Below are 26463 nucleotides of genomic sequence, written 5' to 3' on the forward strand. Positions count from 1 at the left end.
TGTTTTGGTTATTATTATTATTATTATTATTATTATTATTATTATTATTATTATTATTATTATTATTATTATTATTATTATTATTATTATTATTATTATTATTATTATTATTTCAAATAGAAGGATATGATTTATCTGTGTAAGAGCCAAAAAGCTATATAGATTTCGGTTATTGTATTATATGAATGTTTAATATTGATTGGATTTAGATAAAGTCAGATTGAACCGTTGTATTTTTGTCATAATAGAGCCTTCTGGCACCTAGAACCTTCTAGAACGTTGGGGGTGATGTCATAGTAGGACATGCTAGAACGTAAAACATTCCGGACTTACCGTATGACATCATGATAGAAGGAGGGCTCCGAATGAGGTCATAAACCAAACATTATAGAACCTTTGGGTCCTATATAATCGGTCGTTCTTTCAGAAAGAATTGCGGAGGGCAGTAATACGCCACGATGCATCTACACTGCCGGAAATTCAAATAAGAAGAAGAAGAAGAAAGAGCCTTTTTGCATCTTCGACCAGACTGGAGGGGAAGACGTTTGTCGTCTACACTGCCGGAAATTCAAAAAGAAGAAGAAGTTTGTCGGCAACAAAATCCATGATAGTGAACGAAAAAAGGATATTGTAGGACAGGGGTCTCAAACTCAATTTACCTGGGGGCCGCTGGAGGTAGAGTCTGGGTGAGGCTGGGCCGCATCAAATATTCCACAAAAAAAGGGTTTCAAGTATTCAAAAAAAAAGTACAACTGATCCAATCTTCTCAATCTTTAGCAATAACATTTCAGAACATGAACAGTTCTTCAGAACATTAACGGTTCTTCAGGCTTCTCAGTGGTGTCAGTGGACTCATCCACAGCTATGGAAATGCACTGTGCATTTTTTTTTATTCTATCACAAAGCTGCTTGTAAAAAAAATAGGTAAAAACCATATTATGCGTTTTCATCAATAAATAAATGCCCCACAATTTTTAATAGATTGGGGGCCCACAAATTGATTCTTTAGTGGGGCCCAGAATCTCCAGCTACGCCCCTGGCTGGGACTTTTTCCGTCCATTCACCTTTGAATTGCAGTCGACTTTTCTTTTACTGACCATCTTTGAAAATGCCATATTTTTCTGCTGGTTGCCTGCTGGCGAAAATAGGCTAATAGCTACATTTATCTCACAGAGATAAAACTGGGAGTGAGTTTACTGTATATGCGCTTTCAACTCTGCTCCGATTTGAACTGAAAGAGAAAGACGACAGCAGTCAGTGAAGACCCGCCCTACTCCCCTACTCTGCCTCTGATTCGCAGACTGTGGCTGAGGGGGAAAAACGCTGACGGGACGCGTATGTGATTGGACCAGACCCGTACACCCAGACAGACATATGGGGCAGTGCAGGCGGACAGCGCGCAGCACTGCTCGCAGAGGAGAGATAGCGAGGATGCATTTGCTTCCACTTTACTTGATATCATATCACTCCAGAATCACGTTTCAACCAAGTCACTAACATAACGTTGCTGTCATGAGCCTGCGCTATGGTAGCCTACAAGTGATCAAATAAATAAAACTTCCAACTCTCGCGCAACGACTCGGCAAACAGTAGTGCACGGGCCGCATTAACACTACACTTTGATGTCCAGTAGGGGGCCGCAAAATATCATCCCGCGGGCCGCAATTGGCCCACGGGCCGCGAGTTTGAGACCCCTGTTGTAGGAGGTAAAGGGTACCAGAAGATGGCGGTATTGCAACGTTAAGACCACATCAAGCTAGAGAAGGTGGCGGTAATGCATCAAGAAAGTTGTGCCAACCGCCAATAAAAATCAAAAGAGGAAGAAGAAGAAGAAGAAGACGTCTTCCGGTCTGACTTCCTGTGCTAACGGTCTAATCTACACTGCTGCCACCTGTCGTCACAGAGGGGAATTGCAGCCATTTTGTATAAATAAAAAAGACGGGAAAATACGGGGAAATATTTTAACAGGGGAAGGCGGGAGAGAAGCAACAACAACATGGCTTTCCTAGAGAAGTCGGTTATATTGACGCTCCTTCTTTGTTTCCTGAGCTGGAATGTGTGGACCAAGGTGCAGGTCACCATGGAGGAAAGTGTGGAGACACTGCTGGGAGAACCAGTAGAGATCCTCTGTCAGTATGAGTTCACCCCGGCAACACCAAGCTTCTTCTGGATACAGTGGTTCGTGAGACCTCCTTCTAGCCACTCACGGATACGGATCTACTACAGTGACAACAACCTGCAGATGGTGGACGTGGAGACGGACTACAGCGGACGCATCATGGTGACACCAGCCGACCAGGGAACGCTACTGACCATCCAGGACGTCCAGCTGGCGGATGAGAGAGAGTTCTTCTGTCAGGTCAACGGCCTGGCCTTTGGCTTTGAAGAGGGCAAGACTCACCTGAAGGTGTTTGGTCCCCCAGAGGGACCCATGATCGAAGGCGTCTTAACTGGAATCTCTGTGACCAATGAGGTGCCATCAAAGGTTGCGTCATGTGAGGCGCGGAATGGGTTCCCCAAACCCAACATCACCTGGTACAGAGATGACCTTCCCCTGCTGCCTAAACAAGGATCTGTGAAAGTGGTGACCCTGGTGAGCCAGTCCAGTGGCTTCTACACGGTGGAGAGCGAGCTGCAGTACAAGGTGACCAGGGAGGACGTGGATGCCCACTTCACCTGCGAGGTCAGCTACTACGTCCCCAGGACCACAGCCAGGACAGCCAGGTCCAACGTGATCAACATCACCGTTCACTACCCTACAACCGTGTTGAAGCTCTGGAAGGAGTCCCCCCAGGGCCTGGTCAAAGAGGGGGACACCGTGGACCTCCGTTGCCAGGGAGACGGCAACCCGCCCCCACCACTCATTTTCAGTTTCACCAGAGAACAAGAGCCCGATCTGCAATTTGATGAAGGCGAGGACGTTCTGGGTCTGACCGGAGTGAGCCGCAGCAACAGCGGGCTCTACCAGTGTCGCTCTCTAGACACAGAGGTCACCGCAGAGATGCAGCTCACCGTGCACTACCTGGACCCAGCTGCTGTGGTGCCTAAGGACTCAGAGATCATGTTCAAAGGAGAGAGTCTGACTCCCACCTGCAACGCCCTGTCCTCCTTGGAGTCCTCCACAGTCTGGTCCAAGGACGGGGAACAGGTGGGCCAAGGCCACATGCTGTTCCTGCAAGATGCCACATACGACACGTCGGGGGAGTATGTGTGTGAGATCACGGTTCCCTTGCTGCCGACCCTGCGCACCACCGGCTCTGTACACATCATCGTTCAGGGTGCTCCGCAGCTGAAGGACGAGGAGAGGGAGGTGGAGCTGGAAGAGGCAGCAGGGAAGCTAGTCAACCTGAGCTGTGAGGCCCACGGCAACCCGCTGCCCACCATCTCCTGGAGTGTTGCTGGTAGTCAGGGCTGGCGAGAGGTGCTGAGCAGGGCCAACGAGCACACGGCTAAAAGCGTGGTGTCAGTCAATGTTACCTCGGATGTCAGCGCCCTCTGCAACGCTTCCAACGACATGGGGTCAGAGGTCAAGGCTTTCAACATCAAAGCCATTGCCATGCAGGTCACTTCAACCGCTCACTCGCCAGCGGAGGGCAGCGGGGTCATCATTGTGGTGATGATCCTCTGCATCCTGCTGATAGCCATCCTAGGCAGTGTGCTATACTTCCTCCATAAGAAGGGCAAGATCCCCTGTGGCCAGTCAGGAAAACAGGAGATGCTGATCTTAACTCAGAGGTTATTTGACCCCAACCCTGACCCTGAAAATGCAGTAAAACCTGGAGACCTCGTCTTCATCAAAGCTTTCGGAAGGAAGTCGTTGGCCGAAGTCCGTTGGAAAGGTCCCTACCAGGTCTTGCTAACCACCCCCACTTCCATCCGAGTCCAGGAGAGAGTAACGTGGGTCCACCTCTCACACGTCCACCGGTGGAAAGGCTCAAGAAACCCTGACGAACCCGCACCGGGGCTGGCAACCACCAAATCACCACTCCGGCTCCATGAAGATCTACCAACCCCTCTACAAGCAGTGGCGAATCCTTATGGAAGCCAACGGAAGCCATGCCTCCCTAATATTAAAATATGAATTAATATCAAATATGAAATATGAAAAAAAAATATATATATATATATATAATTTTTTTTTAATATAGTTTACATTCTTTTTCATCTGTGCATCTGTGTTATAATTTTTTTTTTTTTTTTTTTAAATGTCTCCCTCTTCTCCTTCTCACTCCATCTAACACACTGTCAGCCTCACTATGCTCACTGCAGCAGGAGAGGAGGCAGATGGTAGGTCTCTTTCTCCAGGCTTCCAGCATTATAGAGTCCAAATCCGATCCTAGCCAATCAGATTCGAGCTGACTGCCACACCCTAAAAGTTTAAAACGAGGCTGAGAGGAAAACACTCAGCATATTTTCCCCTCTGCACTCTGAACATTGTATTAACCCGTAACTGTTCCCACGGGCCGAATATTGCCCCGATCCTCGCGAGATTAAATCCACGGGGACCTCTCGGCGTGCCGAAGCTTTTCCTAAATCACTTCCATCATCGAAAACGAGGGGAAAAGGTCGGCTCGCGACCCTGAAAATGTGGCGTGATTTTAAAAACGCTGTATTAAGTGAGCCTATTATGGGATCCACGCGAGCTTTCTATCGTGGAAACATCTGGGTGTCCCGCAACTTTTACTCATTCACATGTAGCCCCTAAAATGCTTAGAAAAGGAAAACAGAAAGCGTGGAATAAACTCGCCGAAACGGAAAAGTGTCCCACGGGCGCGCCGTGATTCCGATCCGCGTGCAAATATTCACGGCCATAGAGGAGACCGTGGGACACCTTTTTGCAACCGAATATGTGTCTCGAATTTGCTCCCACGCGGCGCGCAAAATCGTGCAAGGAAAAATCGGACCAAAAATTAACCAATGCTCCAGCAGTATTAATGACCCTGATGTAAACAAGACAAACGTCTTTCTCTGGTCTGCATCCCCTTATGAGCCGTACTGTATTGTACCCATTCTGCAATCTGTTAAATAAATAAAAAGAAAGTTTGACTGGCCGCCGAGCCATACTGTAGTGTACATGGTGACTGCTTGACTTAAAAAAAATATATAATAATAATAAAAATATTTAATAATTTTTTTTTTAATAATTTTTTTTTGGCTTCCCCTGTTATTTTACCCACGCGACGCCACTGCCTACAAGGGGACACAGTCCCAACCCTCTGGCTCACACGGGCTATGGGGGAAAGATGGGCGATCAACAATGGCACGGGTATGGTCCAAACCACTGACTGAGCCACTTGTAGTAGTATTGACAGGAATATTTAGGAAAGTAGATTTAGGACCACTTCTGTAAAGAGAGACTTTGCAAATAAACCATTTGGATATCTTTACTTTACATGGTGGACATTGCTTTTCTTTATCAACAAGCGTACTACTCACGAGTAAGTAATTCAACCAGTGGAGTGGATCCCCGGCCCTCACAGTATGGTGTAATATTGCACAGTGCTGTTTCAAAAGTAAGAGTCCCCTCATTTATCAACACTTCTTAGAAAGTGTTCTATTTTCATACGTAAGCACAGAATTTAGAATATGTGCATGCACAAAAAAAAGGGATTTATCACACGTGCGTACACAGGTCCTACGCACACCTGTCTTGATAAATATCACTTTGATCCTACGCTGGGGCTCGTGCATGGTTTTAAGTATTTGCATACCAGAACCACCCCGATTATCCATATATGGTCATGAAACACCCCCATGGGATGTGAAATAATGGTCTAACCCGAGCGAACTCTTGAGAGACTTCACTGAGAGCGAGATTGATCACCGAGGTCCAACCAACAAATTGAACGTATACACAGCATTTCCCGTTGTGAACAATCTTATTTGGAAACATGACATACAGAATAATAGTATTTAGCGTTTTTATTTTAAACAATATTTAATCATATGATTATAGATATTTTTTGAGAATAAATAAATCCAATGAAGTTGCCAAGTTCACAGACAACTCCGCTGAGGAGGAGGGAGCGTGTAGACTATCTTCGGTGCGCCGGGAGCCAAGGATGTTGACTGACCCAGTCCTGCTACAGAACCAGCACATTGACAGAAATAAATGACAAGCTGACCCGACATTAAGCACTGTAATGACTGAAATGAAATCAATTTCAGCAGGCCAACTCTGCGCTCTACAATGCCTATTATGTGCGCTAGTCATGAGCCCGTGGTTCTGGTCAGAGTCATTATGGCTTCAGTGGATAACCCTGATCTGCATTTAAGTGATGTTTTAGATACCCCAGTAATAACATTACAATTGAATTAAATACAATTAGGCCTGAATGAGACTCCGGCCACCGGCACATTATCAGCCAAAATGCGCATCGCAGATTATCTGTACATTGACCGAGTGGAATCCCGTTCACATTACTGGATTTGTTTATTGATGGAGCATTGAAAGCTATATGGGTACAGTCTATATATTGCTCCGATGATGTTGGGTAACCTGGCGTAAAATCCTCTCTGGCCTCCTGTTATTGATATATGGATATTGTATATAGTTGGTGGGGTTGGGGAAATTAGACATCCAACACTGCGTTTTGCTCCACGCTCCAATGTGGGTCTCAAATTGCGGTACAAATCAAGGAGAATGTGTCTCGGGTAGCGAACTCTACTTAATATTATTATGTTCTCTCTCTCTGGGCCCCGTTCCCCGTACCTGGATAACTGAGTTAGCCGGATAACTTTAACTGGATAACTGAGTTAGCCGGACTTTCCGGTTCCCCGTACCTGGATTTTCCAAATCACCATGACAACAGATCCAAAAGTTTGAGCCTGGTCGAAAGCAGAGTTTAAGTTCAAGTTAGCCTGAACCATCGCCACGCCCCCGCAAAGAAGTGACAGCCCGTTTCCTGAAATTATTCCCACAGTCTACGATCTGCATTATACCATTCTGAATTACGTTTTTGTGCTCCATTCTTCCAGAGGGGGCTTTTGAAATGTAAAATAGACCCAAAATGCTGATACTAAATTCACTTTGTCCTAAATAATGCACGTTATATATACCGTGGCGCTCGCTCGTGCGATGTACACATTATGTGGTTATTTTAATTGTAACTGGGATTAAGATGTCTGATGAAATGCGCTGTTTGACGGATTTGAGAAATTGAATGAGCCGTTGACGTCACATTAATGAATGAGGATAAAGAGATAAAACTTCCTTCAAAACAAAGAATATTCTAAACACGGGTCTCTCGTTCATTAATGTATAAACAATGAATTTATCCCATCTGGCACAGTGGCTCAGCGGTAGTGCTCAATCCGCGCGGCACCCTGGAGTAGTTGGCCTTAACGTCCATTCACTCGTGTGTCTTAACAACGATCCTTCCCTTAACTTCCATCCACTCCCTGTTTACAAAACCATGTATTATTTTGGCCACTAGTGGCGCTGTTGCGAGTTTGTGGATGGCTGCTGCGCCGCTGTATCCACATTTAGGAGAAGAAGAACAGAAGAAGAGATCCGTTTGGCAGAGCTGGAGAAAGTAGCGTTTTTCATTCAACCTGTTAAAGTTTGTAGGTGAGTTTAAACTACTAAATAAGATCCGATTCCTAAACACTGTCACAACAGCAGTCATATTGTATATTTTCAACAATACGTTTGTTTACCAATAGGTTATTTGGTTTGTGTTGCCGCTGTTTAAAGAGACTCCAATTGAATTGATTTACCGAGTGACTGAGTTCGTTTTTTCTCAAATGTAAACTACAGTATAAGATCCAACAATGTCACAACAGCAGTCATATTGTATATTTTCAACAATACGTTTGTTTACCAATAGGTTAAACTGTTTTTTAGCGTTTGTGTTGGCAGTTTCAACAGTTGGATGTACTCTGTGAAGCTGACTGAGTCGTGTTTTGTTTCTGATCTATCTATGAATGAATGAATGAATGAATGAAAACTTTATTTAACAGATTGCAGAATGGGTACAATACAGTACGGCTCAATACATACAATTGTTAAGGGGATGCAGACCTGAGAAAGACGTTTGTCTTGTTTCCATCAGGGTCCCCCATTTTCAATTCATATAGACATTTATGACATACACAACATACATGACATTTATGGCATAGGGACATATAGGTATTTAGTACTGATACATTTGTGACATAGGCGGTATTCAAATATACAGTACTGTTACCCCTAGATCCTGACAGAGTATATACATATGATGGGGAGGGGACTGTACATTAGGAGGGGGTGGGTGGGTGGGAGGGAAATATACATACGGCGGGGAGGGAATATATACATGCGGTGGGGAGGAGACTGTCTATTAGGAGGTGGTGGGGGTTTTGGGCATTTACGGTGGCCAGTTTCGAATTGCAGCCTCCCGTAGGTGCTCTTTAAGAGCGGTTTTGAATGTGGGCAGGGATTCACATTCCTTTACATTGTTGTGGCATAATTGCGAAACGTGTTTAGTCCCTTGTTTGAGCCGAATCTGGGTTTCACATGATTTGTTGAGCTTCCTCTGGTGTAGTGGTTGTGGTATTCACTGACCTTTGGGAAGTATTTTGACATGTACATGGGCACCCCGGTCGTATAGTGTATCTTGTAGACCAGGCCCATTGCAAGTTGCTGTACTCTGTCGTCTACTCTAAGCCATCCTAGGTTGGCAAAGTGGGCAGGGGTGAGGTGGGTTCTGGGGTTCAGGTCAAGCAGTAGTCTGACCAGTTTGTTTTGTGATGTTTGTAATTTTGTTTTAAGCGCCTTTGAGGTGCTTTGGTACCATGAGGTGCACGCATAGTCACAGTACCCTTGAATGAGTGCTCCTGCCAGAGTCTTCAGGGTATTCTTGTTTACCAGAGAGGAGATCCGGTACAAGAATCTAGTTCGTTGGTTGACTTTTTTTATTACATTGGATGCCATTTTGTCACAGGAAAGATTTGCCTCTAGGATGGAACCCAGGTAGGTAATTTCGTCTTTCCTTGTGACAATATTGTCACCCACTGTAACTGAGAATCCGTCGGTCTTGCTGAGTTTGTTATTTGAACCGAAGAGAATGGACTCTGTTTTGCCCATGTGTAATGATAGTTTGTTATCAGCGAGCCATATGCAGATTTTGCCTAGTTCCGTGCTGAGGGTTTTTTCAACCTGCAATTTGTTCTTGTCAGAGACCAGCAGGGCTGAGTCGTCCGCAAACAGGAACAAATTGCAGTCACAGGCTGACGACATGTCATTTGCATAAATTAGGAAGAGTAGCGGTCCTAGTATGCTTCCTTGTGGAACACCACAGCTCACTGTGAGGGGGGGGGATAGAGTACCGTTTACCTCTACCATCTGTTCTCTCCCCTCTAGGTAGGATTGCATCCAGCTCACTGATAGGCTATCAAAACCAATTGCTTTTAGCTTGTCCATTAGAATGGAGTGATTGACAGTGTCGAAGGCCTTTTGTAGGTCCAGCATGACCATGCCGCAGTATTTGCCCGCGTCCACCTCTTGTTTGATGTGGTCGTTCAAATAGAGGAGGCATGTGTCAGTGGAGTGGGACGTTCTGAAGCCAGATTGGAATTCGTAGATTAGGTTTTTTTCCGCCAGGTACTTTTCGACCTGTTCGTAGACTATTTTCTCCATGACTTTCGAGATGGAGGTAAGAATAGAAACAGGGCGGTAGTTGCCTGGGTCTAATTTGCTGCCCTTTTTGTGTAGAGGGGTCACTCTCGCAATTTTGAAGTCCTTGGGGACGTGCCCCTGTCTTATAGAGAGGTTTATTATGTGTGTGATGACTGGGGTGATGGCGGCTGCTGCGTCTCTGAGGAATTTGGAGGGGATGTTGTCATGGCCAGTGGCCTTGTTAGGTTGGAGGGCGCTCAATTTTTTGAGTACCTCATCGGTTGTTACCATTTCAAGTTTGAAGTCGTCTTTGTGGACCCCTAGGTTTTTGTAGTATGCTACTATGTGTTCTACCCCATACTGCCCTGAGTGGGAGGGTAGTTTGTTTACCAGTGTTGTGGCTATGTTTGTGAAGAAGATGTTTAAGTAATTGGCTACATCCAGCTTGTCTGTGATGAGCGTGTTGTCCGTCTTTATGTTTATGTTTGAGAATCTGGTTTTAAGTTTTTTACTGCAGCCTAGTTGATTATTGAGTAATTTCCAAAGTTTGCGGGGTTTGTTTTTGTTTTCCTCAGTTTTGTCGTTGATGAAATTTCTTTTTGCGGTTCTGATCATGGTGTTTACGTCATTTCTTAGTCTGTTTCTTTGGATTTTTAGTTCAACCACGTGGGCTTGGAGTTCACTGTTTGAGCTTTTGGAAATCTTTGTCTGACTTTTATGAAGTTCAGAGCATTTTTTGTCTCTGGTTTTCATAGCGGCCAGTATTTCAGTGTGCATCCATGCCTCAGCGCGATTTTTAACCCTGGTGGTTCTTATCGGTGCCATGTTGTTGAGTATTGTTGTGAATTTGGTTTTGAATCCAAGCCATGTTTCTTCAACCTGTGTACCACTGAGCTCATCTGACCAGTCCAAGCTCCCCAGTTCTAGGTTAAAGGCCTCTCTAGAGTAAGTTTTGAGGTCTCTAGATGTGACTGTTTTGTGACAGCCGGACTTCTGTTTTAGCTTTTTGCGGGTACAGAAAATCATATAATGATCACTTAACCCGCATGCTATCACCCCTTTACTGGAGATCATGGACTTGTCAGAGGTCAAAATGAGGTCAATGGTGGTTTGTGTCGAATCGCATACCCTTGTGGGTTGGGTGATTAGCTGGCTGAAACCGTGCAGGTCAGAAAATCTACTGAAGGCCTTGAAGACGGGTGCTGATTTACGCAGCATATCCGTGTTCCAGTCCCCAATAAGAATTTTTTCTACCCCCTCCACCCCAGCTAAACACCCATCAAGTGTGTCATAAAAGCCACTCTGTTCTGGTGGTCTATAGATTGTGCCTACTAGTACTGGTTTCGCCCTGTCTAATAAGATTTCAATCCAAACAGTTTCAATTTCATCATGGTTAAGGTCAGTACGGTTGATGTATTTGGTATCCTTGTGTATATACACACAGACGCCACCTCCATACTGGTTCCTATCCCTCCTGACTATTGAGTAGTTTTCAATTTCAATCTCTGGATCCTGTACAGATGAGTCTAATTTTGTTTCTGTGAAACACAATATCTCTATCTCTATCTATCTGCTATGCTTTTATTTTTTACTCCGTTTATTTGATCAGGGACAGTGCATATCAATCAACAGTTATACATTTATAAATGAATACAAATTAAAAACTGTAAATATGCCAACATTAGCAGGGTTGCTAGTTTTCAGTTGTAGTCCCTGGGCCAGATGGTTAAAGCCCAACCTCCAGGTTAAACCCTACTGATCAATTATGGGTAGTTTACATCATTGGTATATAATTATATATATATCTGTACATATCTCTTACCTACTCTTACTAGTTACACTGCTGGTCAGAATGACTTACTACTATAGTGTCTTTATACCTGTATCACTGTACATATTAATACTACAACTCTGTACATACATGTAGTACTCATAGTACTAATTTATATATGTTATACCCAGTTTAACCACCTGTACAGTGTATATTACTATTTCACGTTACTGTTACATTTGCACTCTGGTTGGATGCCAAACCTCTTTTAGTTGTACTGTACTTGTGCTGCATGATGACGACACATTACAATCTGCACTGAATTAGTCACAGAATGTTTTGGGACTAGAAGGTTTACAGGGTTAACCGGCTGTCGTGTGGCAGTGAAAGGGTTAACCTTCTGTGTATTGTTGAAGGTTTAGTCCACATTGTTTATTGAACAAAAATACAACATGAAGGTTGGCCTTTAAGGCAGAAACAATAGTACTGTTACGTGACATACGATATGCAAATATACAGTAAGGAACCTGACGCAAACTTTGCCATCACAACCATTGAACTATTATAATAGTTAGGATCTATGGGTAACAGTACTGTATATTTGCATATCGTATATGTCACAAATGTAACAGTACTATATACCTGTATGTCATGTATGTCCCTATGTCATAAATGTCATGATGTCATGTATGTTGTGTGTGTCATAAATGTCACTATGAATTGAAAATAGGGGACCCTGATGTAAACAAGACAAACGTCTTTCTCTGCTCTGCATCCCCTTAACAATTGTGTGTATTGAGCCGTACTGTATTGTACCCATTCTGCAATCTGTTAAATAAAGTTTTCATTCATTCATTCAGTGAGATGCTGGAGAAGCAGCAGCAGCAGCAACAACAACAGCGGCGCCGGCTCCCCAAGAGGACACACACCTGCCTCGCCTGTGGTCAGCCAAAGTCCCGGTTCCTCAGAGATGGCTCCACCATCCACTTTTTTTTTTATCAGACTGGAGCGGTGAGATACTGTACTTCTACTGCTCCACTAAGGTCTTCCAGACCTATGCAGCAGAAGGACTCACCAATCCCAGGATGCCATTCCAGGACTTTGTTGAGACAGAGTTTTTTCAGAGGGAGTTGGAGGCCTGGAGGGATGTCTTTATTCTCCTTTATTTTATATATCAGAGGATTTTATAGTATGTCTGCACTTTATGTGCTCATTTCATCATTCATGTATTTTACATTCTACTAAAACTGAATCAAACCATAAACAAGGTGGCCCTAAAGGATGTTAGATCCTAATGTGAAAAACTGTGATTTTATATGTCTGCTCATTTGACTTATTTCTACTTTTATCTTTACGCCCCACTATCTGCTGGGTGCATATGTAGCAGAGTGAAGTTGTTATGCTAGAATCATGGACAGAAACTGTTATACTTTATCTTAAATAAGTAGGTCAAAACGGAAACACTCTTACTTTGAAGGAACAAAGTGGAACAAAGTGGACCGAGCCCACTTTAGTGTTATGGAGGGGTGTCTTGATTATTACTTCATATTAATTTCCTCACATTGTGTTACCAATTCTCCAAACGAAATCCCTTTTGGGTCTTTTATAATGGGTTTAGAGAAGATAGGATATCTTTCCATTGAATATCTGTTGTATTGTAAATACGTTCAACTAGTGTATAAAATGGTTTCGCCGGTTTGTTGACGAGACACACGCTGACGGAAGTGCTCGCTCTCTTTGTGTTTGTTGAGGACGAGAGCAAGAGGTATGCGCTTCCGTTTATCTAATATTGGATTTAACTGCTTTGTATAACGTGTAAAATTGATTTATGTTTGGTTTTGGTACAGAAATACCCTGTTGTGTAATGACATTAATTCGCCCTGTGTAAAACAGCCATAGTACGTTCGTGTACTAACTCAGTATTCTGTTTGGTAATATCAGGTGGAGTGCACTTTGATGACGGTCGCTAACGCCGCCATGTGTTGTGTACGTGCTGTTTTGATTAACAGGTATGAACCGTTGGTTTTGTATTTTGGTTTAATTAATGCTTACACACTGTCTTTTATTTCATATTGTTTTGTATGTTTTTGCTGAAGCTAACTTGCACTGAGCTAAATGTATCTAATGGTCGTGACTGTAGACGGCGCGCTGTTTTAAATGTGCGCGCGCGCGCTCTCTTTGTGTTTGTTGAGGACGAGAGCAAGAGGTGGAGTGCACTTTGATGACGGTCGCTAACGCCGCCATGTGTTGTGTACGTGCTGTTTTGATTAACAGGATTGCCAAATAAACAACCACCAAATGGGTACCATTGTCTGAGTGTCTACGTCCACCTCACACCAGACACAACGCAGAATTCATCACGCTACACATACTATAACCTTATCATGTTTTGTAACAGATTACAGAAGCATATTGGAACGTGAGGTTCTGATATGAATTGATTAATATATCTGCATTATTTTATCCCACTTTATGCTTTGCTCTTGCTGCTTGTTTTACACTGATTTTATGTTTTATTTCTTACTGATGTAAAGCACTTTGAACTGCAATCCCCTGTATGAAAGGTGCTATACAAATAAAGTTATTATTATTATTATTATTACTGAGACACAGTTCTTTCAGATAGATAGTTTTTAAACCAGCTCAAAGCCGTTTTACCAAGACCTATATGCAGCCAAGCCTCTGCAGTAATGCGTGATCCACAGAGTCAAACGCTTTAGACAGATCAACAAACAATGCTGCACAGTGTTTTTTCTTGTCTAGTGCTTCAATTATGTCATTTGAGACTAGCATAGTCGCTGAAGTACTATGGATCTGAAGCCTGACTGAGACTTGTTAAGAATATTATGGTCAGCTAGAAACTCTTTCAGTTTGTTTACAAGCGATTCAAAGACTTTGGCCATTACAGACAATCTGGAAATATGGCGATAATTATTTAGGTCAGAGGGGTCTCCGCCCTTTAACAAGGGGAGAACCATGGCCGACTTCCATGAGCTAGGTAATTCACCAGATATGATATGAACATTTCCTGATGACGCTGCCATTTTAGCTCTAATTAAGAATGACAGTGACCTAGCTGACTATTATTTGGAAATCCAGTGGTTTGTAAACTGGTGCGACAATAACTGTCTGGTTTTAAATGTTAAGAAGACTGAGGAGATGGTGTTTGACCCCAGAGGTGTTGGGGACCACAGGCCCGTGGTCATCCACACACAGTCCTGTGCATAAATTAAGAAACATGATTTAAGTTGACAAAAACCTCTGCCGCTACAATCTAATGATAATCTAAATATGTGCAACAAGGAGAGACGGGGACAGAATTAATGAATGAAAACTTTATTTAACAGATTGCAGAATGGGTACAATACAGTACGGCTCAATACACAAAATGTTTAAGGGGATGCAGAGCAGAGAAAGACATTTGTCTTGTTTACATCAGGGTCCCCCATTTTCAATTCATAGTGACATTTATGACATACATGACATTTATGACAAGGACATACATGACATACAGGTATATAGTACTGTTACATTTGTGACATACGATATGCAAATATACAGTAAGGAACCTGACACGAACTTTGCCATCACAACCATTGAACTATTATAATAGCTTTACTATTATAATCTAAATCTGTGCAATATTCATGTTTATTTAGTGATATTCATGTTTATTGATTCAACATAGCTGTTTATCTTTGATAATGTATGACAGGCTTTTGCCCCGACCGGGATTCAAACACGGCTGCACGAGAGCAGTTCAGCTCCTTGGACAGCGTGACAAATGCACCCCATTTCATTGGCTGTCAGTCTGTTACACCTATACACGGCTGGCCGCCGCGTGAAAGTCAGAAGAACAACCCGTTAGACCACAGAGAAGATAAGTAAAAGATCGACCATACATCAATCAATGGGTAAGGGAGCCGTATCGTTATTCTGTATGACAGTTTTACTAATTATTTTCGCTAGCAAGATCTCATTTGATTATTCAATCCAGCAGGCAAGTTTAAAGAAATATAATCTGATTGATTGAGGTAATGAGGGACTTGAAATTAGCCTATAGATAACGCATTTAACTTGTCGGCGAGGCGATTGAGCCGTACTGCAATATGTTAATAAAGTTCTAAATCAATTAATCAATCAATGCCGCTAGAGAATCAGATTCTCTGCTATCGATACGTGCTGGCTTTTCAACTGAAGCGGCCGCGCGCATTTAGCCTGGGTCGCAAGTCTGGCTTGAGTTAACGAGACTGAATCCACCTTCGAGGAACAGGAAAATCCCGGCTTCAAACATCGGGTTAACTGAAGCTGGATAATGACATCTTGATCGACTTAGTTGAACCAGGTACAAGAAACAGGGCCCTGCAAATAGACATGCCCTATATCTCTGAGAACATCGGAGCGCACACCGGAGAAGTATTCCTATAATAACGCTATGAACCAGGCTGAATTCATTCGGAAATACCTATTCCACATGCTATTTAGGGTTTGACAATAATTACACTACTATCGCTATTTCCCAATGAACTATAATGAATTACGGTTCATACAGAACATGCGCCAGTGTCGGGAGTAATGCACGGAAGCTTAATAATACGGAAGCCCAATAATTATTTCCGCATTGAAACATGCATGAAACTGATGAGCGCATATGCCGTCCGTCTGCAGTATCATATTCTACCACCGGGCGCCAGGTACGCATGCTCCGAGCTGTGCGTAGATATAAGCACAAAGTCAAGTTCACGTTCAAATTGATAAATCCCACACTTTAAATGGTCGTACGCACGGGTTAAGTGTAGCCGGTGTGATCTTGTCTGCGTTGTGTTTAAAGTCGATTCGATCCCTGTTAAGGGATCGCCCTGAGTGGGAGTTGAACCCTGGACGCCGGCGTCGCGGGCGGCATCACAGACCACTAAGCAAGAAGTGAATTCACTGCTTGCTTCCGGGTCTGGATGCCTCTGGGGAGTGAGTTTACTTGCAGTACCGCTTACCATCCACAGCCACGTCACTACTTGTACCCGTGACTGTGGATATACTGCGGTACCTCCGTTACACTCACCCCACTAAACTCACACCACCCAGGGCATCCGGGTCTAACGGCACCACATGTAGCCGGTGTGATCTTGTCTGCGTTGTGTTTAAAGTCGATTCGACCCCTGTTAAGGGATCGCCCTGAGTGGGAGTTGAACCCCGGACGCCGGCGTCGCGGGCGGCATCACAGACCACTAAGCAAGAAGTGAATTCACTGCTTGCTTCCGGGTCTGGATGCCTCTGGGGAGTGAGTTTACTTGCAGTACCGCTTACCATCCACAGCCACGTCACTACTTCTACCCGTGACTGTGGATATACTGCGGTACCTCCGTTACATAAGCACATATCTGTGCGTACGCAACGTTGATAAATGAAGGATGGTAATTGTCACTCTGTGCTCAGTGATGCAGTGAGGCACAGTGATGCATGGCTGTTGGAATGAAGGACTTCCTGTGCCGTTCAGTGCTGCATTTAGGTAGTGTGAGCCTAGCACTGAACATGCTCCTCCTGTCAGCCAAGTCTGTATAGTGGGTGGAAGGGGTTTTCCCTGATGGCCTGGGCCTAGAGCTTAGCAAGGCTCCTCTCCGCCACCCTCGCTAGGGAGTCCAGCTCCACCCCAACCACGCTACTGGCCTTCCTGACCAGCTTATCCAGCCTGTTTGTGTCCCCTGCTCTCAGTCCGATGCCCCAGCAGTCCGACTCATAGAACATCCTCAACATCCTTTACAGACATTGAAGGCTCTCAGCCTTCTGAGGAAGTAGAGTCGGATCTGGCCCTTCTTGTACAGTGCCTCTGCGTGTTTTGACCCGTTCAGTTTGTTGTCGATGTGCACACCGAGGTATTTGTACTCCTCAACCATGTCCAGATCCACTCCCCTGATGGAAATGGGGATCACAGGTGCACTCCTCCTCCTCCTCCTCCCCAGCTCCACCACCAGTTCCCTGGTCTTCGCCACATTTAGCTGCAAGTGGTTTTTATCGCACCATGTGACGAAGTCCACTACCAGTTCCCGGTATTCCCTCTCGTCACCGTCCTTTATACATCCTGCTATCGCAGAGTCATCAGAAAACTTCTGAAGGTGGCAGGACTCTGACCGATAGTGGAAGTCGTTGTGGTGCCCAACCAGTCGATCGCGGGCTGATTTCAAGTAGATCTCGATTAATAAAATTTGATTATAAAAAAAAAAAACATTCTTTTTTTTGCTAAATCAACTCTGCCTCTCCTTGTTAACTACAACAAGCAATGCTGTTTGTTATTTAAGATGAGGTCGGACTCGGCACTGACCGATTTGTGTTCAATATGCTGCTTTTATAAAGCCTCAAATGACGGCTTACAATATACAATTTTGGCTGGTAGCTCTCGGCTAGGTGGTAAATTAAAAAGTAGATCTTGGTTCAAAAAAGGTTGGGCACCCCTAGTGTAGACGGTGAAGAGGAAGGGAGAGAGGACTGTCCCCTGCGGGGCCCCGGTGTTGCTGACCAGTCTGTCTGACACACAGCTCCGTAGGCGCACATACTGTGGTCTGCCCGTCAGATAGTCAACAACCCAGGACACCAGGGGGGCCTCTACCTGCATCACCTCCAACTTCTCACCCAACAGCCCAGGCCTTATGGTATCAAAAGCACTGGAGAAGTCAAAGAACATGACTCTCACAGAGGGGGAGGAGACTGTACATTGGGAGGGGGTGGGTGGGGGGAGGGGTGCAAGGTGCAAGCATAGGGACATTTACGGGGGCCAGTTTCGAATTGCAGCCCCCCGTAGGTGCTCTTTGAGAGTGGTTTTGAAGGTAGGTAGGCATTCACATTTTTTTTACGGCTGTGGGTAGGGCGTTCCACATTGATGTGGCATAATTGCGAAACGTGTTTAGTCCCTTGTTTGAGCCGATGTGTTGCTGGCTGACATCAGGCAGGAAGATGGACAGGGATGGCCTTGGAGATGGAAAGCAGCCCTCAGAGGGACCAAGATGAGAGGCCAAGCCACGGAGCCAAGAGGAGATCAGTACAGGCAACACCTGAGCAGGAGCAGCTGTGGGTGGCAGTGACCTGGGGGGGGGGCTTCTAAAACGCTAGAGCTTTCAGCCTTCTTGTGGTGCTGAGACACTGTTGTGGCTAGTATTAACACAAATATTTGTGTATGTGTAATCTGGAATTGGACAAATTATTAATTTATTTAATAATATTACTTTTGTTATTTGTAGTAGTATTAATATTATATATGTTATATTATAATGATAATAAAGCCACTTGAGGACATTCTTATTTTGACCATGTCATGAGTCATGACCAAATACTAGGTATACCTACTACTACCTCTTTCAAGGCCTAATCTGGATTATTTCTGACCATGTAAATTGTGGTTGCATTAAAATTCATTCTGAAAGGGTTTGATTTGTAGATGGAAAATAGGTTTATGTTATCTTCTTACCCCATCATACATCAAACGATAGGTCTATTTTATGCCTGTTTTTTTTTATAAACATTAGTCTAGTGTAGGCACACCTGTTACACAATACACACAATACAGCAAATACATTTTTAAAACTCATATCTATCTGTTGTCAACTGTATCAAGTTCAGAATTATGTATCAATTATGTTCTCTTGATCAACTAGAGAATATGTCTCCATTCCCATATTTCGTTTTTCCAATTAGTTTACTTTTGGATAACGGCATACATATACGCATTTTGGTATTATAGTCTTCTTCAATGAGTGTAATAATTATGGAACCACATACTATACAGAGTAGTGTCTTTGATACAGTACAGTCAAGCGAAAGAAGTGTAAAAACTCAAAGTCCCAGAGTTCATAGACATGCTGCAGCTCGTGGAGTCGTTCCTGCTCTGTTTTTCTGATAAAATGCAAAATGAGCCGCCGTCCGCCAGATTCCATACTAGTGTCAGGATAAATGTTAAAACACTAACTCCAATAAATATCATACAAGGCAAATCCGCGTGACAGTCCTCCTGTAATAATTCAATGGTGACACTTTAGCTGCCTGTCACGCAAGACACCAGCTCTTTGCTGCAATGCAGGCCATTATCGCCTAGCAGCCCCTTTCGTGACTGTGATGCACCGAGTGAATCCACAGTCACTTGCTCCTCAATAGGAAACCAACGTATGTTTACCATGTCAGGACTGGTTCTGGCCGAACCGTTCGTTATACAAGTATCACAGAGAAATGTCAATGGTACTCACAGTTGCACGAGGCTTTCGGACAGAAATACGGGATGGTTTGAAAGCTCGGCGTTGCTAATAAACATTTTAAATATATTTTATAAACTGGTCAACACTGCATTATTTCCGGCGTTTGGGTGCATGATGCGCATGCGCTGTGATCACACCAGGCAGCCAACGCCGGAAATAATGCCGTTTTGAGCAGTGTTGACCAGTTTATAAAAAATATTTAAAATGTTTATTAGCAACGCCGAGCTTTCAAACCATCCCGTATCTCTGTCCGAAACCCTCGTGCAACTGTGAGTACATTTGAAATTTCTCTGTGATACTTGTATAACGAACGGTTCGGCCAGAACCAGTCCTTCATGGTCAACATACGTTGGTTTCCTATTGAGGAGCAAGTGACTGTGGATTCACTCGGTGCATCACAGTCACGAAAGGGGCTAGGCATCGCCTCCTCACGGCCCGAACTCACTGCTCACGAACGAACACGGACGGACGGACGGGCGGCTGCCTCTTCACTTCCGCTCCCATGTTAACGGACGATAGTAGGCACACTGGCCGCGAGCGGGAGCGCGCCTCCCGAGTGGCTCGCGAGCGGCAAGCTATTTTTTCGCCTCGATCCTATTTGAGGCGGCGCGCCACGCGCATTGTCACAGAAATACAATTGAATATCTGCATTATTACCACAGATATAGATGTTGTTCAACCAGCTGTGTCTGTATCTGCAAATAAACGCCTTGAATGTTTGTCTGTATGTTTGTTTATACCTATAACTATTACAATGTTGCATAATAATAATAATAATAATAATAATAATAATAATAATAATAATAATAATAATAATAATAATAATAATAATAATAATAATAATAATAATAATAATAAGCTCTTGCTGCTGCTGGGGCTACACGCTGCTCTTTCAGGAGTACAGTCACACTGATCATCATTCTAAAATGACTGACTTCGCATATAGACTAGGCATTTACAGCTGTCCCAATGTAAATATGCCTTCCTCGGTGCGCTTCCGCACGCTCAAGTCGTAGGTCCAGTGTGCCTGACCAGGCGCGCGATCTCACGAGGGAGCCGCACGTGAAATTCGTTCGTGAGCAGTGAGTTCGGGCCGTCATGCAGACACGCGGTCCGGAACGACCCCAGCCCCAGGAGGAGGACCATAACAGGAAACACCCACTGGGCCACGACATGTAAACATTGAACCAAGACGTCGCTATAGCCTATAGCTGTCCATGAAAGTCGATTTGAGGGAAATCGGGGACAATGTGATGCCCGATAGCCAATGCCCGGGTTTACCTTACGTTTGTTTTTTAACAAAACGTCCCATTCATAATAATCTTTGTTTGTTTCTCTCTCTCTGTTGTAGTAGTAGCTAACGTTAGCTTCGTACGCTAGCGTTAACGTTAGCTGGCTAGCGTGTTGTTGTTGACTAAAATGGATGACAACAAGGTAAGGAACCCTAACCACTGCTCTATAAACGTGGACCTGTCTGCTTTGGTTTACACTCGGAAACTGTTTCACTTTTAACTACAAAACAGTATCGATAACAACTTAATCGACGTTGGCTAACCAAAGCATTGTGGATGAGGCCAATAACGCAATGTAACATGCTATAATAACGTTAGGCCCTGGGTTATTTGGCTATAAGGTGATGTCCATGCAACCTACACATACATTGGATATAGAACCTTTGTTTGAGGTTGTATACCGATATATGTTTAACTGTGTTGCAGGAATAACTAGTCTGATCCAGATAATATTATTAGTTAGACCTCCTCAAATCGCACTGTGGAAGTAACAGGCACATTTCACCCTCAGTCCAATTCACATTGCTGCTGTATTAGTAGCCTACATGATGGGAATAGTATAAATTAAATATGTAGCCTATTTCTTTTCTTTTTTCGTTTCCCATATATGCCGTTATATTTGAGCACTAGCAGAACAACTGGATGATCTATGATGGTTAGCCTTTATGAAATAATTTTGAGGAAAATGAATCCATTTATACAGCATGTGTTTGTCTAGCTGCCATTGTGTGTGTGTGTTTTTTCTTTTCTTTTTTTGGCCACATTACTTGCATGCGACAATTACGCTCACATGGTTGTGGGCTAACATTGTTTCAGTATATACAAAAATAGTATGACTATGTACATATTTGATTATCATAGAAATGTGTTTACCAGATTACCAGACGACTGCTCTTCCTCCTGAGCCACTGTCGCCCCTGTATATTTATACAGATCATACCGACATCGGTGATAGCGGTTATCGGCCATAACAGAAATGTTAATAAATCGGTGCATCCCTACCTAATGTGTAGGGGCGTCAGTGGCTTGGGAGGTAGAGCAGTTGTCTGGTAATCCGGAGGTTCCCGGTTCGATTCCCGCTCCTCCCGGGAAGCGTGTCGAAGTGTCCTTGAGCAAGACACTTAACCCCTAACTGCTCTCGATGAGCAGGTTGGCACCTTGCATGGTCGCCTCCGCCGTCGGTATGTGAGTGAATGGGTGAATGTGAGGAACAAAATTCCTGGCGCTTTGGATAAAAGCTGTTATATAAATGCACCATTTACCGTTTGTGTGTAAACATTGTCTTCTCCACAGATAGTCGGCGGTAAAGTGAAGAAGCCTGGCAAGCGAGGCCGCAAACCTGCCAAGATTGACCTGAAGGCCAAGTTAGAGCGGAGCCGGCAGAGTGCGCGGGAGTGCCGTGCCAGGAAGAAGCTACGCTACCAGTACCTGGAGGAGCTGGTGTCCAGCAAGGAGAGGGCCATCTGCGCTCTGCGCGAGGAGCTAGAGATGGTAGGGATTAGGGGAACCGTCGACTACATTCACGGCCGTGGACAGATGCAAACACACTTGTAGCAGAGTGTGAAGATCTAGTATTTACTTTAAAGTGTTTGGAGGGTCTTATATCCCTTAATCCTTTCACTAGCACACGACAGAAGGTTAATCCTTTCACTAGCACACTACAGAAGGTTAATCCTTTCACTAGCACACGACAGAAGGTTAATCCTTTCACTAGCACACTACAGAAGGTTAATCCTTTCACTAGCACACTACAGAAGGTTAATCCTTTCACTAGCACACTACAGACGGTTAAGCTTCTGTAGTGTGGTGAAAGCGTTAACCCTTTGTAGTGTGGTAGTGAGAGTGTTAATCCTTTGTAGTGTGGCAGTGAAAGGGTTAAAGCAGGGCTCCTCCTCCCCAAATTACATTTTTAATTATGTTAAGGATGTCACAGACCAGCACTACTTTGTTCAACCAAGTAGCTCATCACCCAAAATAGGCTGACCTATTAGGCATATTATGTACATTATAGTGAAATGCTTGGTTCCGTATGACCCTCCTGAGATTGTGCTTCAAACTAAAAGAATAAAGACCAAACACTATACAATATACAAAATGCTAAAATGAGGTAGAGAGGTAGTGCAAATTTGTAAGACAAACAAATAGACTTTCTTTGACATAAGGCTGTTAAACGTCATGGAACAGGCCTACCTTCAGGTCGATATCCTCGTCGTTACTGTAAAGCCCCTGTGTCTTCAGTGACCGGCTCTCGCCGTAGACGTGACACATTTCCTCCAGCGTTCAGGTTTTACTTGTAACGTTAACATGACAGACATGAACTGGACTCGAGAACAAATTAATAATAAATTAACTTGACGTCATTAAATGTCGTGGCTTCCTTCCATTGTCAATCAATCAGTCTTTCCATCAAGCCACTAGACACTTTAAACAGACAGTTCTAACTCGTTTTTTTCCTTAAATTACTCACAGTTCGAAGTGTTGCTTGGCCTCCGATGGTTTCGATGATGTTGTGATGTGTTTGCTCACAAATAAAGTACCAAACATTTGCACATGCAACAAAGAAAATAGGCCTTTACAATATTCAAAAGAAAATAGGCAAAACTCAAAGAAAATAACAAACAACTTAGGTATTCTTTCTTTCTTGATAATGCTTATATAACTTTATAACTTAAAGGGTATTTGTACGATTTGTATGTACGTGTAATACGAAAAGGTACGTTATGAAAAGGTAGGAAAAGGTATGAAACGATGTGAAACGGTTAAAACCTGTTTCCTGACCGCGTCTCTGAACAGGTTGCCTTCATTGCGGCTTTATTAGCGCAAGGCGCTGTGGGATTTGTAGTCCTTTATAGTGCGTTGACTACAGACGTCACAATTAAGTGGCTTTTCTTATAAAAATCAAAATACTGGCTCTAGTGATGCACGATATATCGGCCGCCGATATAATATCGGCCGATATGGCCGTTTTTTTACACATCGGTATTGGTCCGATATAGGGCCGATATAATTTTTTGTTTGTTTTTTTGTTACATTTTTATTTTATTTTTACATGTTTTGGCCTTAAATAGTTTCAAAATATCTGTCATTTCTGAAAATAAGTTACAAAAGTAAAAAAAAAATATGCGTTTTGGAAAATAGCTCTTTATTTGATTATCATAAAGTGTTTTCTATACAGAGATATCCACATCGGTAAATATCAGTATCGGCCAGAACAGCAATATTAATATCGGTTATCGGTATTTGCCACAATTTTCACATCGGTGCATCACTTGTCTGGCTCTAACATTAACTATATCAGTGGGTGGGAGTGAGTGTTTTCTTCTTCTCCACTTTATTATAGGCAAATCCCCCGGAAACACTTCAGGTCTGGGAGGAAATATAGTTAGGCCACGCCCACACTGACCCCAAATAGCCCAGATACTAATGGCTGGTCTGTAACAATAGTCATACTACTTTTTTGACTAAGTTATTAGCTTAGTTGATTTCATGGACAAATCCTACAGGCAGGCACACAGAAGGACTTCTTTAAATCTTGTACTTAACAGAGAGGTGCTTATAATTTTTCTGTAAACAACTTATTTAAAAAGGTGTAAAAAAACAACCAATCAACCGACTCATTAACTGACTAAAGGCTGATTTATGCTAGGATGCTCGACAGAAAAGAAAGTGTTGCTCGATCTTTATCACCCACCTCATACTATAGTCTAGTCTACCCATATACTCTGTATGATAGCATGTACAAATACTATATATACCATATATTATATATATATATTTATTCTCACCGCATATATATCTATCCACACCTGTCTGTACTTACCTGCACATACCGGTAGTCCTTTACTATATCTATATCTATATCTGTACATATCCTACTCTTACTAGTTACGCTGCTGGCCAGTATGACTACTAGTACCATAGTGTTTCTATACCTGTATCACTGTACATATTATACTACAACTCTGTACATACATTTGATTAGCACTACACTCAGTAGTACTCATTTGTATATTTTGTACCCAGTTTAATCACCTGTACATTGTATATTGCTGTTGCACTTTACTGCTACATTTGCACTCTGGTTATTTTCGTTGTATTGTAATTGTGTTGTATAATGACAATACATTTGAATCTAATCTAATCATTTATGCTTTGCAAAGGTTTCTGTTATGTTTACGGTAACAAGATGCCAAGCTACCGACTGTGTCTATTTGGTCTGTCAGTCTTTCCTCTGTCCACCACATACTCTATATACAGTACATTAGCTTCAGCTAAAACCAAAGTAAAACCACAACTATGTATATCCATAGCAAGGTTGGCATTTCATCTAATCGTACTGTGCGACAATATATGACAAACATAACAAACGTCAAGCTGCACTTTTCTGTCGAAAATGAGTCATTTCGGTTGAGTGACAGTTGTCAAAAGTGTCGCGCTTCCTAGCATATGTTTAGATTAGATTAGATTAAAATGTATTGTCAATGTCATCATACAGCACAAGTACAGTACAACTCAAATAAGTTTGGCATCAAACCAGAGTGTAAATGTAACAGACAGTAAAGTGCAATATACAATGTACAGGTGATTAAACTGGGTATAAAATATATAAATTAGTACTACTGAGTGTAGTGCTAATCAGAGTTGTTGATCTCGCACCATGGGAGGTCGGCTTTCTGCTCATCCGCTCATCCGCTCCCAGTCTGTGGAATGCTCTCCCTGATCATCTGAGAGCACCACAGACCGTGGATGCTTTTAAAAATGGCCTCAAAACACATATTTTTAACGGAGCCTTTTGTTTTTATTCGTACTAGTTTTTTTTTTATGTTCTTTGTTCCACAAATATAAAGTGCCCCTACAAATTGAATATAATATTATTATTAGTTGTAGTATAATATGGGCTCATTACTTTCTAGCTTCGTAGCAGTGATGTGCGTTGCCACTTATGAGGTTTTCTCTCCCCTCCTCCCCACCAGTACAAGCAGTGGTGCTCGGCTATGGACCAGGGGAAGATCCCGTCAGAAATCAAGGCGCTGCTCACGGGCGACGAGCAGAAGTTGCCTCAAGGCAGCAGCACCAAGGTGACAAAGAACGGGAAGAGCAACGCAAGTAGCAACGGCCAGAGCTAATGCGCTTGGAGGACAGATTCAGGCCCGTTGGAATGAGAGATCTCCTCTGTCGGTCGGGGGGGGGGGGGGGGGGGAGTCCAGGACTCTGTTGATATGAAGGGCCTTTAGATCGAAGCTGTTTCCTCTTGGGTCCATCCATTTCAGTCCGTACCACTTAGTCCTTTTAAGTGTCTTACTGGAACAGACATGTAGTGATAGTAAACAGCGCCTTATTTTTTGCCGTAGGGTCCTTGTCGTTTTATACTAACAGCCTAATTTACTACACCTAGTACAGTTATTCAGGTGCAAACATAGATTACACGTGTATTCTTTATCTCGACATTTACGTTTTTACCCGCTTTATTTGACGTTTCGTGAAAGGGGCTGTATTCGTGTGAGAAATCCCACTCCTACTTACCGGATTAGATGCTGAATTCCATTCGGGGTCAGAAGTCATAAA

The 26463-nt window shown here is 43.3% G+C and overlaps 2 protein-coding genes across 2 annotated transcripts; both read left to right on the forward strand.

The window, feature by feature from the left end:
• Positions 1 to 1996: 1996 nt before the first annotated feature.
• On the forward strand, positions 1997 to 18462 carry LOC311242002 (cell surface glycoprotein MUC18-like; the record flags this gene model as incomplete). The annotated part of the gene is made up of 2 exons (XM_084330956.1): positions 1997 to 3892; positions 18307 to 18462. The coding sequence occupies 2 exons, from the start codon at positions 1997 to 1999 to the stop codon at positions 18460 to 18462; spliced, it is 2052 nt and encodes a 683-aa protein (XP_084187082.1).
• Positions 18463 to 20800: 2338 nt separating this feature from the next.
• Positions 20801 to 26069, forward strand: crebl2 (cAMP responsive element binding protein-like 2). The gene is made up of 3 exons (XM_084331202.1): positions 20801 to 21040; positions 22192 to 22389; positions 25872 to 26069. The coding sequence occupies exons 1-3, from the start codon at positions 21026 to 21028 to the stop codon at positions 26022 to 26024; spliced, it is 366 nt and encodes a 121-aa protein (XP_084187328.1). The 5' UTR covers positions 20801 to 21025; the 3' UTR covers positions 26025 to 26069.
• The last annotated feature ends 394 nt before the right edge of the window (positions 26070 to 26463 follow it).

The sequence above is a fragment of the Notolepis coatsorum genome (genome assembly GCF_963971535.1).
Source record: "Notolepis coatsorum genome assembly, chromosome: 15".
NCBI classification, from domain to species: Eukaryota; Metazoa; Chordata; class Actinopteri; order Aulopiformes; family Paralepididae; genus Notolepis; species Notolepis coatsorum.

Bases quoted from the DNA above. Each gene is read 5' to 3' on its own strand.
- crebl2 (XM_084331202.1), top strand. The intron at 22,390-25,871 runs GTAGGGATTAGG...CCTCCCCACCAG, and splicing joins TGCGCGAGGAGCTAGAGATG to TACAAGCAGTGGTGCTCGGC.